The following is a 19,162-nucleotide window of genomic DNA, read 5'->3' on the forward strand; positions in this document are numbered from 1 at the left end:
GCGGGGCCGCGTGCTCCGCCACCGCAGGCCCCGTGGGGGCCCCCCCCCCCCCCCCACCTTACTCCCACTTCCCCCATCCCTTGCGCTCACAGTTGACGGTGACTTTGACTTTCCGCACGTCTGGGACGGCCACGTCGTTGACGGCGCTGCACTCGTACTCCCCGGACTGCTCCCGCGTGATGCCCGTGATCTCCAGGTACTCATCCTCGCTCACAAAGCCCTGCCCTAGGAGACGTCCCGAACGCGTGGCACCGTCGCCCACAGACGCCAATGCCGGGACCTCCCCTGCGCCCCTGCCGTGCCCTCCTCCGCCACCCTCTGCCTGTGTGTCTGGCATCCCCTTCGCCCTAGAAGCTGGGGACATCACTCAACCAGCACCCTTGCCCCCGTACCAGGGCACGCCAAAGGGCCAGCACCTCCACCCTCCGCAACAGTCACCAGTGGACCGCAGGCGGCCTTCGGGCACCTCTACGAGGACATCTGTCCATCCCAGGTGGGCCAGGCGAGACCCCTCCTCAGACCCAGGCGGCTCCTCCACCGAGCGCAGTCTCACCTTTCCCGGAGAGGTGCCGCCACGTGACGGTGGGCTCCGGTCTCCCAAAGGCCAGGCACATAAGGGTCACGCTGCTGCCCTCATTCACGGTGATGTCCGACGAGATGTTGACGATCTGGGGGGGGACTGCAAGACACAAAGAAAAGCAGAGCCACCGTCAACGCGCCAGCCCACAGGGCCCCATCACCGGACGTCGGCAACCATCCTGTCGCCGATGCCGCATCCCCAAAGCCGCATCTCGGACCGGAGCTGAGCACGGACCTTGGGCACCAAGGGGTCTGCTCACCGGTGCCCTGCACTGGGTGGGGGCCAGAAACACCGGCACCCCCCTGCCACAGCTGAGACCCTGCTAACTGGCTCTCATTACAGCCCGCGACGAGGCTCCTATTTGAGTATATTTACTAAAGCTGTTTAAATTACCAAGCGTCGGCTCCATTCGATACCAGCCACAGTGATTTATATTACTTGGTCCCCAGATACTCCATCTAATAAATAACTTGGCAATCTCCACACCCATAAATACCACCAGCCCTGCCAAAAAGCAATTAAAGCCCGCTCGCCAGCGCCACTTCCCAGCGCTCTGGGACAGCCCACGTGGTCCCCAAAAGGGTCTGCACCCCGGGGAGCGAACGAGGCCATACCAAACGACCCGCCCAAATCTAAATACTGCTCTTACCGTACCAGAAAGGATGCCCCGGCACAGAAGAGGCGGCATGGTGGGACAAGCCACAGCAAAGCTGCTGCATGGTCTGCGCGGCCCGATAGGCCCTGCGAGGCAGTAAATTTCCAGGCACCTTGACACATCAATATAGAAGTACCATCTGTTACAGCAGAGGGAGATTGTCCGAGTCCTTCAGGGGAAAGCGGCAATCCAAAAATGAAAAGCGTGCACCGGCAGCCGCTGACAAACATAGTTAAGGCTCGGAGCGGAGCTGGCTGGCTCCAACGGCGTGGCCCTGACGAATTCCACCACGGAAGGTCTGCCAACAGCCCTTCCTCACTTAGATGAGATGATCGTATCCCCTATTACCAGCATTCTTGCACCTCTCCCCTCCATTAACAGCACCTCCAGCGGGTACCAGGAACACCTAAAAGCAACAACGGCATCCAAGACGAGCTTTCCCACAACCGGGTGTTTGCTGCCCGCTCGCAAGCCTGCGAAGCCATCCCTGCCCGTGAGCAGTGTGGCTGCGAGATGGCAGTGGTGCCAGGAGCGGGCGCCGAGACTCTGGGACGCCTACCCCTGCTCCAGACGGCAGCCCATCTCCGCCTCGCGCACCCTTACCTACAAAAGCCACGGAGCCAGATGAGAACGAACTATCTAAAAAGCTAATGACGTATCCCCAAGGAAGCCAAGGCGATTGGCATCACCTAAGCACAGATTTTATCTGCTGGACAGGAGGCACGATGAGCTCCGCGCACCTTTCCATGCGTGGCACCCGCTCTGCTCCTGTATTTGTTGCATCGCCTTCTCATCCCACCTCCTGCACGCAGCCCTGCTGAGGTCAGACCGTGGACAGAGGCACCCTGACAGACAAGAGGGATTGCAGATGGACAGATGGACCAGACAGCACCCCAGCTGTAGACCTGCACGGCGCCAGCCTCAGGATGCTGATGGAGCTTCGGCTCTGTCAAGGCGGTCCCCCGGGACGATCACCGTCTGACTGTCCTCCAGCAACGCACCCCTAGGACAGGGCCGCTCTCTCCCGACCTGAAAAGGGAGTCACCCGTGCCAGGGGAAAGCCGGAGCGTACCAGAGCACCCTCACCCTCCTGGCCTGCTGCTGGCCCTCTCCCAGCTCACAGCCAACATCCCTTTCCCATCCCCTGACTCCCAAACCGCTAGTACAAAGTGACATGTGGACACTGGTGCTCTGGGCACAGATGCGAGCCTGTCCCCCTCCCAGGCACAGAAATACTTTCGCACCTGCACAAAAAATCACCGCTACCGATAACCACTATGGCCCCGATGCTCCCATTTGGCAACCACCAAGCCACACGAATAGACACATCAGCCCTAAAGCCCTTCCATCAGCAAAGGACGCCGACACAGCGAGCCGACGTGGTGGCAGGTCTCGGAGGGGAGAACGGTGCCTCCCGACCCCCCCCGGCCACATTGCTGAAGCCGTGGGGGCAGGGGAAGTGCTGCTGTGCAGCTGGCCACCCAAATCCGACTGGAAATGCCCCCAAGAGCCCGGAGGGACGTGTGGTGCGGGGACGCCCATGGAGAGCGTGGAGACCCCGCCAGACGGCTTGATACCCTGCCGTGACGGCAACCATTGCCTGTGAGGACACCGGGACTCAGAGAAGGACGTATAAGGACCTCGATTACATTTCTATAGATCCCGCTGGCCAGGCTGTCAAGAACAGCAACTCAAGGGTGCACCAGCTGCACCTCTGGGGGGACTTAATGCCACGGGAGGAGCGGGTGGCAGCTGGGTCCGCAAGGCGACGTGGCCAGCAGCAGACAGGACCTGAGCGCCGGCAGGCAGGATGAGTCCGGCGGCCAACATGACCCTGCAGATAAAACCTACCTCTGGCCACAGCCTGTAAATACGGGTACGGCTGAGACACAGGCATGGCTGCCCCGACCAGCGTGTGCCACCACAGCTGCCACGGCTAAGATGGGCGCAGCTCAGGATGGGTGCTGGGCAGGGAGTCCAAAAGCTCTCCCGTCCCCTCTAGAGCCCTCCTGGTCCCCGAAGGGCCGGGTCAGATAGCCCTGCTAATACCTTGTGGCCTGCCAGAGTGACTATGGGTGCTGTTCCTAGTCATGTACCTGTTGACGGCATCCTTTCCCTGGATGACCTTCGGTTCTTTACATTTACCTCCCCCTGCCGTACATCCCCTGCACAGCCAATATCCCGTAGTTACAACAGCCTCTCCTCGCTACATAAGAAACGACGGCCAGGCAAACATGCGAACAGCAGGAGAAATGATGTCGGCGGGGCTGTCGCTCGGGTGGGGAGACGGAGCGCCGTCGCCCGCTCTGCCTTTCGCCAGGTGAACGCTTCCTCGTGCGCAGTTTATAATAGCTTGCTTCCCTGAGCAGCTCCCGTTAGCCCACATGCACGTGGCTACACGCCTGATCGTACAATAGCTAAGGAAAATGGGCGAGATGCTCCTCGATCGCTCAAGGGCAATAAAGCCGTAACGGGCAGAGGCCCCCATGAGTGCGATACCTGCCCAAATGAAGCAGCCCTCGGCTGTCGTTAGGACGGGACACGGATTCCCATGGGGCTGCCGGGGTTGCACCGTGGACAGACGTGGCCGTCGCCCGCTCTGGAGGTCCTCCCCAGTCCCGAGACCGCTCGCGGGACAAGGGTTGAGATGCTCGGCTTCCAGAGTTGCAGGGGGGAAAGTGATACGGCAACGCACGTTCCCTACCCCCCTTATGCACGGTCCTGCCTTCCTTGTAAAAGACTACGACTGCAAGTAAACTGAATACAGAATAAATCTGGAGGAAGCGAGGAGCGGCGCAGTCTCACCGGAGCGGCGAGCAGCCTGCGGAGGATTTTGTTGACCCGCCTAATACTAATCACAGGCAAGTTCAGTAGGCCCAAAAAGACAGTTGCACCATAATTTCTTGTTCATTCGGAAAGCCGGCGAGAGAAATTGAATGCAAAAGCGATGCCAGTAAATGCAGTAACACTAAGCCCGTGATTTATCTCCTTCCTTTACCACTTCAGACCCGAACTGCCTGACGTGCTGATCCACGCTCCAGGTCAGGCCCAGGCGTGTGCCAGTTTCTGCTGCCACTCGTGGGGACCGTGAGACGCCATCCCTCCCCTCACCCTCCCAAACTGGGGGCTGCAAATAGCCCTGCAGGGCTGGCTGTGGCATCACGCTTTGGGGACGCTGCCGTGTCCTTTCACGCTATGTGCAATGCTCGGCAAGTCCCTCGCATGCACAGCCAAGCAATCTCTGGGGCTCTCCCAAACGTCACCGGTCCCGGCGGCTTCTCCGGGTGCCGGATTTGCCCCTGCTGCTACTGTGCAGCCGGCCTGTCCGGGGATGAAAGCGATCGGAGAGTTTGGACCTTGCGAGCCGCTACCAGACACTCAAGTGTGAGGAGGGATGGCCGCTGCCTTGTCCGGGGGTCCGTGGCTCCGGCCCGTGCTGGCGGGGACGCCTCTTCCCTGCTAAACTGCGCGGCAGAAGACGGCACGTTGGTAATCCCGGCGCGATCGCTGACTACGCGTGACGCTGACGCGTGCAACTGCGCGCGGGCTGACTCATCTCCTGGCCGCTCCTCAGCACCGATCCCTACCGGAGGGGCTCACCGCCACAGCCCCAGACTATTTTTAGCTGCCAGATCGTTACCGCAGCACGCCTCGGAGCGGAGAGCCTGCGTGAGCACTGCGGCCGACAGGCGCGACTGACGTCCCTCCTCCACGTCATTAGCTCCTAAGCCATTAAAAGAGACCTCTTCCTACAGCTTCCGTACAGTGAGACGACAGACGGATACCTATGGGCTCTTCAAACCGCCGGACGACAGCCACTTGCCCAGCTCTACCTGAGGAACGGGTGATGCAGGGACGGCCCTGCCCGCAGAGGGGCACGTCTCGCCTTCGGCACTCTGTGGGGAGGCGACAGCCACCATAGACACCGGCCTGCCTATGGCGGGCCGTGCCCCAGCACCACACTTAACCACCTCTTCACCGTAGGCAGGACGGAGCCGTCAGAGGCGTCGCCGCGCAACGACTCGCTAGCATACAGGAAGGCGGCACAAAGAAGGCAAATGTGCCGAAAGTGGATGTTTTGCCTGGGCTATCTATCATCTTCGCGGATGAGAAGCACGGATGAGAAGTGCGGCCGGACGGCGCTGGTGGCCTCCGGTCCGGCCCTGCGTGCCTGCTGAAGGCGCTGGCAAGACAAGATCTTCCCAAGAACAGCTCCTGTTGGGGGCTGACGCCCTTAAAGAAGAGATGCGGGCACAGACCCGTGAGCCAGCTCCCGGCTGGGGAGAACCTGCTGCCAGCTAGAAATGGATGTGTTTCCCCGTCTCCCATTCCTCTTTGGCTTCAGGGCATGGGGGGGGAGTCACGAGGATGAGCACGGTAACCCTGCACAAACGTGCCTTGACATCCCGTCTAGCCAGCAGGGGAAGCAACGGGGGGCAAGGAGGCGACGTCAGGAGTTTTAACAAAGTGTTGATCGAACCTGTTCCAACAACAGCCCAATCGGAGAGGCTCGTCAGAGTTGTTTGTATCGGGGTAATGGATTAAGCGTGTCCAACAGCTACGGTTTGGTCAATGGAATGACTTTTGTCAAATTTCTCAGCCAAGCGAGTGGCACCTCATGAGCTCTACAGGCACTTCGTTTCGGGGCAGATCTTCCCTTTCCCTTCTCTGGCTGTTAAACACTCCCTTTTCTCGGCCTTCCCTGGTAAAATGTTCTTTGTGTGAACCTTTTATGGGAAAGGATCGTAACGAGCCTATTTCTAACGCATCCTCTCTGCCATGGAGATGAGATTTTTTTCCGGCCTGGCTGACAGCCCCCCCAGCCACCGCATCTCTGCCCCTACCTGTGTGTCTTTCAGCACACCATTGGAATGCAGCTGAAGGGGAAGGAAAGAAAAGGAAAAAAAACCAGCCAAAATAACACTGCTACAGATGCCTTCGGAGCCTGGGACCATCGCACAGCACCCCATAGTTCGTCCTCCTCCTGCAGGAGTGGACTGCAACGCCGCAAGACCCATTGGCATGAAACGCCGAGGGATGGACAAGCCAGCACGGACACCTCGGTCTGCGCAAAGGCAAAATCCGGCCACACCAGGGACTGACCGCTCATGAGATGTTGCCCAAACAAAATGGGGGCATCAAGCGCCCTGTGCTAGGCAGCGTCTCCTGGCTGCTCGCCATGCACCCTTTTTCTCCAGGTTTTCTCCCTGAGACAGGGAAAGTGATAAAACCGAAACTAAGAGTGTTATACCTACTGTGTAACCACCTGTCAGTAAATTTATGAACAATTAGGAAATGAGAGTGCTTCCCAGGGAGCTATTTGTGCGCACGCTAAAACATTCTTTCTGTTCGGAAGTATAATGGGGAAACTACTTCTCTGGTCCTCCCCCCTCTTCCCCATTTTTGCTTTTTGCAGTAATTAATTGGCTGCCACCGCGCTTCCATTCCCTCGGCTCCCAGTTCCCACGGCACGTCCCGACGCCTCCGATGCCTCCACTCCTGCCAGCTCCTTTTCACCTATTTCAAGAAGCCTCAAGAACAGGAGCCCGAGGATGCTCTCTGGGCACTCCCAGTCCTGTCCCATCCCATTCCGTCCCTTGCCTCCTCCGTGCTCCCATCCAGATTTCAGGTTAGCACATCATACTGGCTGCTCTAAGGACAGTGGCTGTTCCCACCTGGGCAATGTGTGCTGTTTTCTTCCTGCCAGTCAGAAGACCTGACTCTTTCCAGACCTTCCCCCTCTCTGTGCCTTCGGTCCTTCATTACTCTTTCATTTTTCCCCTTTACCACCTCATGCTCTTTCGATGCTCTGTGCTTTTCTGCGTGTGCACGTTTCCTTCTCTCTTCCCTTTGTTTTACAAGTCTCTGGGCTTTTCATCTCATCCTTTTTTTTTCTTTTTTTTTTTTTTTTTTTTGTTTTTATTCCCCCTCTGCTTGCTTCCGTCTTCAATCTTTGCTATTCCTTCCAGATTTTCTCTGGGGTCCCTTTGGCTTTGAATCTGCCACTACATCACCACCAGTTGCTGCTGCATCTCCCTCGTTTAGCTGTCTTGGCTCTCTCATCCTTCCCTCTGTTTCTTCGGGGAGGGAGGAAGGCAGGGCGAGGTGGGGGTCCGGTTGCTCCTTTCGAGCCTTTTCCCATCCCAGGACAGCAGTATACGTCACTTGTCACGGGCACTCCTTTCCATCCACGGGAGCACCGCGCTCTGTGCTAGGCAAGACGCACGGCCATCAACCACCGCCTTTGGCAAGATGGGCATCGCTCTCCGAAACCTGACGTGCTCTTCGTGGAGACCGGGAAACAGCACCGGGGCAGCAGCGCTCCTTCCCAGCGAGCCACCTCACGAGTCCAGCACTGACCCAATTCCTGGCCACAACCTCGACCCACGCCGCCCTGGTCCGGCCGAGGCACGGTGGGCCACCGAATCCCCGCATCCTCTGGGACCGGCCGTGCTCCTCACCGAGACGAGACGCACCGAGCAGCAGTGCTGATGCAAAGCCCCGGCGGAGTGAGGCTTAGGGATTGCTGGAGGTTTTGACCGCTTGCCTATGCTTTCACTTCACAAAGCGGCAGCTTTCAAAGGTCCCCTGCCTGGGAACAAAAAAAAGCCTGGTCCTCCCCAGCAGCTCCCCCTGACTCTTCCTAACAGAGCTCGCCCTGACTGATTTTGCCTACACGCTTGCTCACGGTTGTGTTTTGTCCCTCTTACACCGTCCCGCATCCAGCTAAATAAATGGCTCTGCCTGCGCCGGGCCCCTTCCCTCCCCACCAGCGCACAGGGCCCCAAAGGAGGAGGTGGGAAACATTAAATGCCACAGACATTATGCATTTTGGGCTCTCGCTCCTGACGGGAAGATGTCTTTCCAGCCAAACTGATTTTTTTCCATTTCCTCTTAACAGCCCTTTGATGTCCTTTTTCTTTCCCTGCACTCCATCCCCACTGGCTACACGCTCGACCTCCGGGAGCATCTCCTGCTTTGATTAACTGTTTCGCTTGTCCCCGCCAGGAAAATGAACCCGGCGCTGCGAGGACTAGCCCGAGCCGAGCCCCTGAACAGAGCCGTCGACGAAACACTCGATTAGACCCGGAGGCACGGCAAAGGGAAGACGTGCTCCAATACGTCACCAGCCCGTTTGCCACCCCACCTGACGAGCAGCTTAGATGCCAAGAGGGGAGAAATGCGCCCGAGGGAGGCTTCTCTACCCCCACCTGTGCCGCCTCGGCTGGAGATCTCAGCCACCACCCCGTAATATCTGTGCCCTTGTTCCAACGATGCTAAGAGACAAGCTTGGGCAGGTACAGAGGACCTGGGATGAGCCCTCAGCCTTTTGAGACCTTGGTGTGAGGAGCTGCCTTCCTCCTGGGATGCCCTCTTGCTGCTGCCAGCAGGACGGAGGGCAGTCGACCCCCTGACACCCATAACATAATGAGCAGCCTGTACAGGATGGGCAGGTGATGAAGACTTCACTTGGGACACGATGTGTCACCTGGCAAGACAGAGGCATGGCCTGAGCCCCAAGAACCACCTTTGCCATCCCTGCAAACCCTCAATCCAAGATGTATGTAAAATCTCGCCAGCATGCTACGCGAAGCAACGGGAACCTCTGCCAACATTTTGTGTCGGACGTTTTGCATTGTGTCAACCGCACATCGTCTCTTTTCTGCACTATTGTCTTGTTTCTTAGGTAAAGGGAAAAAAACCAACCAAAAACCTGCCCGGTAAGGGGCAAGTATCCCAAGTGCAGACAAAGCTCCCAAGCAGGAGCAGGGAGACGAGCCTGCTCTGGAGGTCACAGCCTGCCAGGCATCGCTTGCTCTCACCCTTTCCCTTCTCCGGGCTGCTTCTGTACGCCGCACGCATGCCCCTCACGCTAAACTCCCCAGCGTCTAAATGCTAAGCACTTAACAGAGAAGCACTTTCTACATTTAGAGCCTATTATCGGGTCTTTCCTACGACAACCAAAGAAGGCTAAGCCGCTCTCCTTGGCTTGCCGTGTGCCATACGGCCTCCTAGTAAGCTTGTAATAAGTATCGTGGTCTTAGCTACTGCCTGGATATCAAAGGTAGTGCGACGAAAGCGAGCTGAACCACAACCATCGTGAAATCTGTGGTGCAGAGAGGAGCCCGGAGCCCAGTTGGCATTGGGGAAAAAGAGCTCAACGGGGCCAGCATGGGGCGGGGGGTAGGGGTTGCCCTTACAGAGACTCGAGGAGCCAACTGTGGTCAGGAAGAAGGATAAAATAAAGACTTGGTTTGCTTTTGAGATGCTTACTGCAGAGCTGTGCCTGCACCGGTGCCGCTTTGAGAGGTGGCGGACGCGATGAGGGACACAGGACCGGCTCCGGCAGAGCATCCGTAGGTGCATTCGGAGAGCCGACTGCAGGACCGCAACCTCGCTACCACGAGCGAAGGCTACGGTCCTTTGAAAGCCGCCCTGGCTGCCAGGGTGAGGAAAGCGGCGAACGCCGAGACGGGAAAATGGATTGTGCTGACCGGAAGCTAACGGTAACGATGCCGACAGCCGGGAGAGGTTTTAATGAAAAATCTATGGCGAGTAGGATTAAGGCAGTACAGAGGAGGGTTCTCTAAATAAATCAGAAACAGAGGACGTCTGAGGAGTACCAAAGACCGCTATGGAAGGGATGGCCAGTATTGACATTCCCCACCGGACAGGGTGCTGCATGGATCCTGAAGTGATGCCATGCTATGCTATGGCACGTATGCCCTCCTCTCTACAGCTGCTGCTACGAGGACAACAGGCTTCCTCTTTCCTGGGGCGCTGACTGCAAAAGCCATGGCCTCAACCAAAACACAGACCCCCAGCCCCACTTTTCAGACTGAAAGACAGCCCGTGTCCCAAAATGGCCCACGCCATGGAGGCACAGCTGCGTCCTGCCTAGGGTCTACCACGCTCCTCGCACCGAAACCGTTTTGCGGCACGATGGGGGAAGGTCTGCTGGCTCATCCCTGTGGGTTCGTGCCTCCTGGGAGCAGAGGTGGGCTTCGTGGTGGGTCACATCCAGAGGCAGGAGGGCTCACCCAAAGTCCGGCCCCACGGCACCCTCTGCTCAAGCTGTTTACGACAAGAGGAGGCGGGTCATCTTCTCCTTATGCGAGATGAAACGCCGGTTCTCTCCGCATTCCTAACTCTCCCCAAAACGCACCGGCATGCCGCAAGCACTCGCGCACGTCCCCGAAAGCATCCGTCCCGCTGTCATGAGGTGGCCCCCGAAAAAAAGAGGAAAAGGGAGGCAAAAATCCCCTCCTGGCTTCCCGGCGTCTACACTCTTATAAACCCTTGTGAATGGCTGTGGCGATGAACCAATCCCAGAGACACATTAATAATGACACAAAGAGATGCATTTACTGTTGACTGCGACTCCCTGGCAGATTTATTGCCGGGTTGCTAGGAGGGAAGGCCAGACCCCGCAGGAGCACAATTAAAACCCGACTGAAGACGGGGGCAAAGAATCAATACCCCATCCGGCCACCTTTTCATTCTGCAAAATACAAATATAAATTAATTGACCTGAACGCGGTCGCTAACCCATCATCACTACCTGCTCGCCGGCCGGCACGGGCAAAGCGTGCTGCCACGTCGCACGCAGCCATCATCCGCAGTCCTCCTGCCGCCGCTGCTGGGACAGCTGCCTCCTCGACAAAGGAGGGCCCCAAACCTCGCTTCTGAGGCCATATTTTGGGCCAGGGGAGCTCCACCAGAAACACGACATCACTCCTTCCCTGCAAAGCGCGTGCTCTGCTGGCGTGCGCGGCCAGGACTGAACGCACCTACGGAAAACCGCTCCATTCCTCCCAGCAGCTGTGGGGTATTGGCCCTCGTAGAAAGCCGGCTCTTCCCCGGCGTGCAAGCACGGAGACTACCAGCCCTCGGCTACGCCGACGGTGCCGGTGGGCGATGCCGCTCGGCCTGAGCCACTGGAGAGCACGTTTTAGCTTCCAAAGAACTCATTGGAGCTGAAGTGGGGACAGAGCGTGGAAGGATTTGCTTCTCCAGCCCCCGCCATCAACAAGACAGCAAAGCGGCACCTACAGATGGATTTTCTTGGCAGACCGACTCAGGCAAACCGTGTGGCTTGAGCTGAATGCGCGGAAAGAGAAAGACAGAAACCGCTTGACCTGCGTAACCACGTATCCCCAGTTCCTCTCAGGCTTCCCTTCGGCTGCAGAGAAGCAACGCTGCCAAGAACTGCGGTCACTGCTGCGGTGGGCGCGATCCAACGGGACTTGCTTGCACCAGAGGAAAACTTTTCCCAGCACAGTTAGGAATGCCTCACCATCAGGCAGTCACTCTGGATGCAAACTCCCTCTCTCCTTCACCCGCCCGCCCACCCAAAAAAAGGCTGAGGGGAGCGGGTGCTGAGCACCGCTGCCGGTTCACCTGATTTCATGAGGCGCAAAGCACTCGTATACTTCACCGCTGTTGACCGGATGGATTAGCACGATTAGAGAGCAGACGGGATAAACCGATTAAACTTCGCAGACAGACGGCTCACACGCAACTCAAAAAGGGGGAGAGGGAGAGAACCCAGTGAAGGGGGATGGAGGGGACACTCCCAGCCAACCTCCGCTCCCCTCTTCCCAAGGCGAGCGCTCCCCTCTCCGACGTAACCCGGTACGCGCGGTGCGGGGCCCCCCGATGTGCTCCTGCCAAGACTGGGCGGGAAAACCACTCAGATGGGTGGCCGCAATCAAACCCTGCCTCCTCCGAATGAGAAGGATACATAAATACCTACATGTCCGTGTTGGGGGCTTCGCAGAGACATGTTGAGGCCGAGAAATTTTTCAGATTTGCTCATTGCAAAATCAATACCCATCAGCTGTTTGAAATTAAAGGAAAGATTAGGTCCTGGTTTTATACACGCTTTATTGTATTCCAAGAGCTTTCGACTCAGCCCGATAAATCTTCCTTAAGAGGATTAGGAAACTTTCATTATCTTTATCTAACCTGAACTAACACTAACTCTGAAAAATTAATCTAGAGACCGGACAAAAGCCGGTAGCCAGCACAAAGCCACAAGGATCCAGAGGCGGCGTCCACCGGGGTGCTATGGCACCTCCGATCTGCTGGCACCCGGATCCCCCCGTCAGAGCGGCCTCAGGAACGCTGCTGGGCAACCCAACCGTGTCCACTACGCCGACACTCTCACCTACAAAGCCCTGCACCAAAAGCCCTTTGCGACTTCGACATGCTCACACGATCTGCCCACTCACCCAAAACCGTGGAGCCTCACGCCATTGGAGTCCGCTCCGCCGCCGCAGCCGGCAGCACTTTGCTTTTGGCTCTCCCGAAGCGTCTTCGGACGCGTGCCCCAGCGCCTTACCAACAGCTCCCCGATGCAGCGAGCCAAGCGATGCGGGCCCAAGCGGTGGAGACAGGTCAAATTGACAGTGGGGCCAGGCAAGGGGGGAGAAGGAAGAGCATGTCGGCCCCGGTTTCAGTTCTCAGGTGTCCTCTGCCCCACGTGATGACCATGCAACACAGTGAGGCTGAGATGATGCCAGTCTGTCTGCTCCCTGGCACGGCGGGCGCTTTCCTACGCCCCTGTTCCTGTGCCGCTCAATCCCTGAAGCAATGGATGTTGGTCGGATCCCTCCGTCTCCATCACCGAGAGGGCTTCCGAACCCTTCGCAAGTCCAGACAGCCTTCCGTATCGAGCAGTCAGTTCAGCAATCGCGTGAGGCATGTTAAGACCTACCTTGCACAATGAGATGGACGCGCGAAGTCTTGGGGTGATTGTCTGTCTGCACAGAGCAGGTGTAGGGGCCCTCGTCGTAGACGTCCACGTTGTGTATCTTGATGCTGTACTGGGTCTTGGTGTTGGAGAGGATGACCACGCGGTTGTCTATAGACCACTTGTCATTGCCGGCATACAGGATGGTGCTGCGGTTCAACCAGGCTACCCGCGTGACCCGGTCGTCCACGGTACACCTGCAAAGGAAGAGTCAGAGGGTCACAAAGCTGGAACAGACCGCACGGCGAGCATCCCAGCTCCTCAAAGGGGACATGAGCGGGATGGGAGCTGCGGCGCCAGCTCCCTGTCACGCACAGGTGAACCACTGGCATGGAGCTGGCACGTGCCACAGCCGACCTACCCTGCTGCCATGTCCTGCATCCCCCCCATCACCTGAGATCTCACAGAAATGGCAGGTTTGCCACAAACCCCCCCCGCCTTTTTCTTTTACACAGGGCTGGGGAACCGCAGATGAAAATCCCATTACATTTGACCTCCGCAAGCCACGCAGACTTTCCGTACCCCCCCTCCTCTTACCAACCTCCACTGCCATCCCCACCTCGCCCTTGCTGCTCACTGAGGATATCGGACGAAGCTGTAAAATTTGCTGAGGATTTGGCTTGTCGGCGCAGCCCTCGAGCCATCCCCAGAGTGATATACGCACCCGCTGCCAGGGCAGAGGGGCTGCGGCATGGGTGCGGGGAGAGGGGAAGAAGAGAAACAGCCGGGGACGGCAAAGCCAGCGCACGGGGAAGAGAAGGGAACATTTGGACAAGCAGCTGTAAATCCTACCAGCGCCTTGAAAACACAACGCGGCCGTTTCCATTATTTATTTCCTGCCCAGCTCCCACCCTCCCCGCTCCAAGACGCGTGGGGGCTCGGCAGCTCTGGTCCGTGGCGCTGACTTACACTCAGCAAAGAACGGAAGCAGGGGGGGTGGAATTAAAATGTTCCTGGAGAACATGCCTTTTCATTCTGTTCGACAGATTTTTCTTGATCTATTTACTCATGGCCTCGGCCGCCACCACGGCACCCGCAACAAAAGCGCCAAGCATTCGGCTAAATTAAGAGCCCAGCGTTTCTCAGGAGCTTCGCCTTTCCCACCCAAGGACCAGGGCAGGGGAAGCTTTCTCTCAGCACAAAAGCAAACTGGGAGAACTGGGCTAGGCACGAGCTCATGCCGGCAGTGGCAGTGCCGCCACAGCTTGGTGCAGCCGAGACCTTAGGAAAAGGCACGTACAGTCAATCGGGAAGCTCGTCGTGCCAGTCCCTCTCCGCACGCCTGTAAATTCAGAGACAGGCTGGCGGGCTGTCCCCGTCCTCGTCCCCGGCACGGCGCTCTCCTGCAGAGGCTTTGGGGGTGTTATACGCCTCCCTTGCTGGGATCACAGAGCGTCACCTCGATCGAGATTATTAATCGGGCTGAGGGAAGGGGCGATACTCGGCGTGTTTGAGGGTCCCCCCAGGCGCTCGGTTCAGAGGAACGAGCCATATATCCTCCCGCAAACGAGTAATTTTCCCCTTGCAGGAGCCGTACGTCTCCGCCAGTCACATCGCATACGGATGCCGGGAAAGACGGAGGGCCCACCACGGCACTGCCGGCGTGCCAGGAGCTCGCCTGGGTGTCGGATGCGCCCCGGCACCGGCTCCGCTCTGCCGGACCGAGGTGGCCTCATGCCTGCGGATGGCAACATCCTTGTTGGGAAGGCGAGCCCTCCCTTTGCTCAAATTAACCAGGGGAAAGCTAAGCTCGGCCGAGTTAAGTTCGGCCCTGAGGGATTCCAGTCTAGTGGACTATTACTGCTGTCTCACTTCATTATAATGAATAATAAAGAGATACTTACGCACGGCTTCTGTAAATTATTCATTGCGTGCACTGAAAAATCAGGGCAGCAATATGTAAAACAGACAACTTGCATGTCTGCACTCATACAAATATCCAGACTACAGCCCTGCGAGGTACTCTTGGGTCGCCTCATTAGGGGTGAAGAACAAGGACTAGGGTTCGAAGCGACAGGGACGAGGAGCTCGTGCCGTCACTGGGCGCGTGCGACCGCCGCTGCCTGGCTTCAGCTGGCGGGTACCGGCTGCACTTCCCAGGGAGATTTGGGGTCAGCCCGGGGACCCCCACGAACCAGGGTCGCTCGTTCTGCATTTAACAGCTCGCATTTACGGCTCAGAGCCGTGCCTGCATGAGCACACAGGGACACCCGTAACACAGGCGGATACGCTTACGCAAGGATGGGCAAGGACAGCATCACCGTCCCTTGCCCATAGCACGTGGTGACCGGGACCACCCTCGAAACTGGTCAGAGCAAACGGGCGGGAGCAACTTGGACACTCCTGCTTCTAACAAACTCAGGGCGAGAGCAAGGAGGCAAAGGCTCCTTCTCCCCATCCCTTGAGCTCGCTCTTCAGTTGCTGCCACTCGATAGCCGATTTGGGACCGAGTCCCTTCAGCTCCGCTTGCTTCCCATCGTGGTTCTCTCCACCCGAGCCCACGCCGTCCCCTGCAGCTGCAGGCGGGAAGGGACCAGAAGAACTGCCCCCCTTCAAAAAAAACCAGCCAGCCCTCCCACGCCTCGTGCCAGAGCAACCGCCGGCAGAAAAGCCACCATCCCATCAGCTGCCACAGGGAGCGTGGTGTTTCTGGGGGCACCTTCTCGCCTGACCTCGCCTTCCCACCGCGATTTTCCTGTGCCCTGGGAACAGGCTCTTCAAAGGCAAATACCGACCAACACCCCAACGTGAGGAGCACCCCGCCAGCTTCTTTACCTGGGTCGGAAAGCGATCTCCGTTAGCCACTAAGCCACCAGCGCTCCCTCATCTGCCGGGCTGTCTTTGCTACCAATTTCCAATTGACCAGGATTATGATAATGTCTGCAGTAAGCAAACAGGTAAAGAGACTTCTGCAAAGTGTTTAGATAAAGCAGACAAGCTCTGACAAAGCTGGATAATAAAGCGGGCCAGGAGGTTTTCCCTTGAAGGGATCTAATTAAGAACAAAGACAAACCCCCATTAACAGCCTCCTGAAGGCACCGTATCCATCTCCAGAAGAAACCCTGCCTTACGAGGCCGGAAGGGACAAAAGACAATAAAGTGCCTGTCAGACAGGAGGGAAATAAAACCATCCTGGCTCCATGGTTCACCTGGAGAAAACCTGCCAGCGAGGCAGGAGGAACATCTCAGGACTGATACCGTCTGCCCAAACCCGAGGCCCCAGCACCCTCCTGGTCCCGGCTCCCCCACGCAGCCCTTCTTTGTGCGACGCAACCCATCCCATCTGCTCCTAAGCCTCCGCATCCCACTTAGACCCCTGCTGCCTTCGAGCAGAGATTTTTCGCCATCCGCAGCCCTTCGGCTGCCTCCTGCCGTGACCGCTCTCCGCCAAAGCGGCTTTCTTATGAGCCCCCGGCTGCCGGGCTTTGCCCGAGCTCCGTCGCCCCCGGTGCTCACAATGATACACGTGGCCTCTCGAAGGCGCCGTCGCCTGAGATGCGTATCGATCCCCTTGCTCTGCGGGGGGGACAAGAGCTGCCGTAGAGATCCCAGCACTCCGCCAGAGACGAGGGCGATGAACCCAAACGCGGCAGCGTGAGAAGATGCACGAGGGAAGGAGTTGGGGGCAGCGGCGCTGTGCCGCTTCCCCTCTAATTGCCCCTATTTCTCATCCTTAAATGCTAATTTTGAAGTTTGCCGAGGAATTATTTCACTTAGTGTCAACAATACAGATAACTCCGCATACACCCTCTTTGTGTTCGGCGGCACAAAGTGACCGTCTCCCTCCTCCTGGACCTATTAGGGGAGACCCCCGCATCGCTCCCGCGGCAGGCTCCTGCCTGGCCCCGTTGACGACGCTGACAGCGCTCCTCCTACGCATGGGACGTGACATACGACCCGCTGCCTTCGTCCCCTGCCTTTCCCGGTCCATGTCACACACCTTTCCTGTGCTGTTGATTTGGTCGAATCCGGGGCTGCACGTCTGGCGTGAGGCTGGGGCTGCCCTCAACATTTGCCCCATGGTGAGGGAAATGCCGTGTCCAGGGTCGGCACAAGTTTTCCGGCACGACTTCGGAGGGGTAAACGGCACACAAAGACTTGGAGGAATAAAGCCAGCCTCGCAAAGCCCTCTCCATGGGCGCAATGTATCCCGAGGGATGGGATGCTCAGGACCCTGAAACGTTGTTGCGCACCCCAAGTGGTCCAGGTGAGGGGTTCACACCCGCAGGGCCAGGACTGCCGGTCCCCAGCGGAGCCGAGAGGCTCGGGGCAGATACTTGTCTTTGGATCAACCCCAAACCCTCCCGCTTCCTTATGGAAACCAACGGTGCTCTGCTTTTACGTGCTTCTGTGGCCCTTCAACCACAAACCACTTTTCTCTCCTGTAGGCAGCGTGTCTCGTTGAAATGACAAATGGAGAGGCTGAAACCGGTCACGAACGGGCTGGCTGACCTGGTTTTTGGCAGCTAAAATAGCTCACCTGGATCGGGAGCGAAGCCCTTTGACAGAGACGGGGCGGTGCTTCACCCTGGGAAGTTTCCAACCGAAAGCACGTGTCATGGGGGCAGAGCAAACACCCCGGCACCCTTTTATTTGAGAAGAAATTGTTCATTATGTTCACAGGGAGCTCCTCATGGGTTTTCTCCTGCACACCCGGTCCTCGCCCCAGCTACAAAGTTAACGGGCTCCGAACGCCTTTTATTCCGGGCGGCCGGAGCAAAGGCAGAGGAGATTTATTTGTAATCGTCGGAGACAAACACGCTTCCTCACAAGTAAACACAAAAGAACAGAACCTGGCGGGGTTCCCACTTCGTTAAAGATGCAAATTAGAAGCAGGCCATCAAAACGCGGCGGCTCCTCTAATCCTCTCCCAACAATGTAAACCGTCACATTAGCCGCGGGTACAATGGCATCTGCGGCGCGTGACGGCGGGTCTCGCACAATGGTTCCCCGAGGGCAGGACTGCACCGCCTGGGTTTCCGTCACTGTCATCCCTGATATTTATTCCCAGTGCAGAGGGCGGGAGGCGCTTTGTCTTCATTCCCGATCCCTTCCGCTGGCACCCTATCTCCTCTCTGAGGCACCCATGGCATCCCTTCTCCCAACTCTCCCGTCCATCCCGGCGCTCGGCCCCACGGCATCCCCACGCCGTCCCAGCGCCCCGAGGACGGAGGGGACCCGGGATGCGCTGCCTGGCATCGCCCAGCACGACCACCTCCCTCCCATTCAGCCCTTGCCACCCGCTTGGTGAGTCCCGACCCGTCGCTGCACTCGTGTCCCCTGTGGTCAAACAAAGAGCATGGGACGTGTGGGGAGCTCGGCCAGCCTAAACTGTTCTCCTTTTCCCCGTAAGCTCCCTCCCTCCACACCGTACACCAGTTACCCCAAACGCCTCCCGCAAAGCCACGGCACCACCGGCACCCACTCACTGTGAGCTTAATTAATTGCCTGGCCCCACCGCACCGCTCTGATTCCCCAAGCGCTCCCAGTGCTGTTCAAACAAGCTCCGGACCACCGGCAAACCCTTCCCCACCGACCACCCCCTCCCCCTCCAAGGGCTACAGGACCGCCTGCCCTCCCCAGAGGCTCAGGGCTTCTTGGGGAGGGTTTCTCCCTGACGGTTCTCCGGCAGCAGCGGTTTGCCCACTCGCTGCTGAGCACCAGAATAGAAGCTGCTCCCCGTGAAAAATCAAAGCCCAAATAGATACGTTAGAGGTTGCTAAATATAAAATATCCATCTGCAAAGATAATAAGCCTTTGAGGGCAGGGGCTGTCGAGTTGCTCCATTTCAGAGAGTTTAATGGTGTTTTGGTCCATGACTGCAGCTCCCAGACATTAGAATGATAACAAGATGATGAGGAGGGCGGGAGCTGTCTGTGCGAGGCATCAGAAGTCGAGACATAACGCTCACCGCGCGGCCCCCGAGGGGGCCACGCCACACGAAACGCCACTGGCTGCTTTCAACCCAGCATTCGCAGGGCTTCAGGCGGCCCCTGCGACAACCAGGGGGGATGCGAAGCTTGAGCCCAATGCTGGGTCACCGCCGAGCTTGAGCTGACATCAACGTGGGGAGGGGGTCTGCGCCCGCCCTGTGCCCTTGAAGGGGCTCGTCCTGCACCCGCACCCTGGTCCGGGAACCGTGGACCTGGGTATCGCACGGTGCGATGCTAAG

At 57.9% G+C, this 19,162-nt stretch overlaps 1 protein-coding gene across 2 annotated transcripts in view; it reads right to left on the minus strand.

Annotated features, from left to right (window-relative positions):
• OPCML (opioid binding protein/cell adhesion molecule-like) overlaps positions 1-19,162 on the minus strand; it is a 298,021-nt gene that overhangs the window by 7,385 nt on the left and 271,474 nt on the right. For both annotated transcript variants that reach the window (XM_010581411.1, XM_010581410.1), the window contains 3 exons: positions 12,955-13,187; positions 554-679; positions 91-225 (listed from right to left, as the gene is read on the minus strand). In XM_010581411.1, coding sequence (XP_010579713.1) covers positions 91-225; positions 554-679; positions 12,955-13,187 — 494 coding nt within the window. The remainder of the gene's footprint in view (positions 1-90; positions 226-553; positions 680-12,954; positions 13,188-19,162) is intronic.

The sequence above is a fragment of the Haliaeetus leucocephalus genome, unplaced genomic scaffold, assembly GCF_000737465.1.
Source record: "Haliaeetus leucocephalus isolate CR32 unplaced genomic scaffold, Haliaeetus_leucocephalus-4.0 Scaffold773, whole genome shotgun sequence".
Classification (NCBI taxonomy): Eukaryota; Metazoa; Chordata; class Aves; order Accipitriformes; family Accipitridae; genus Haliaeetus; species Haliaeetus leucocephalus.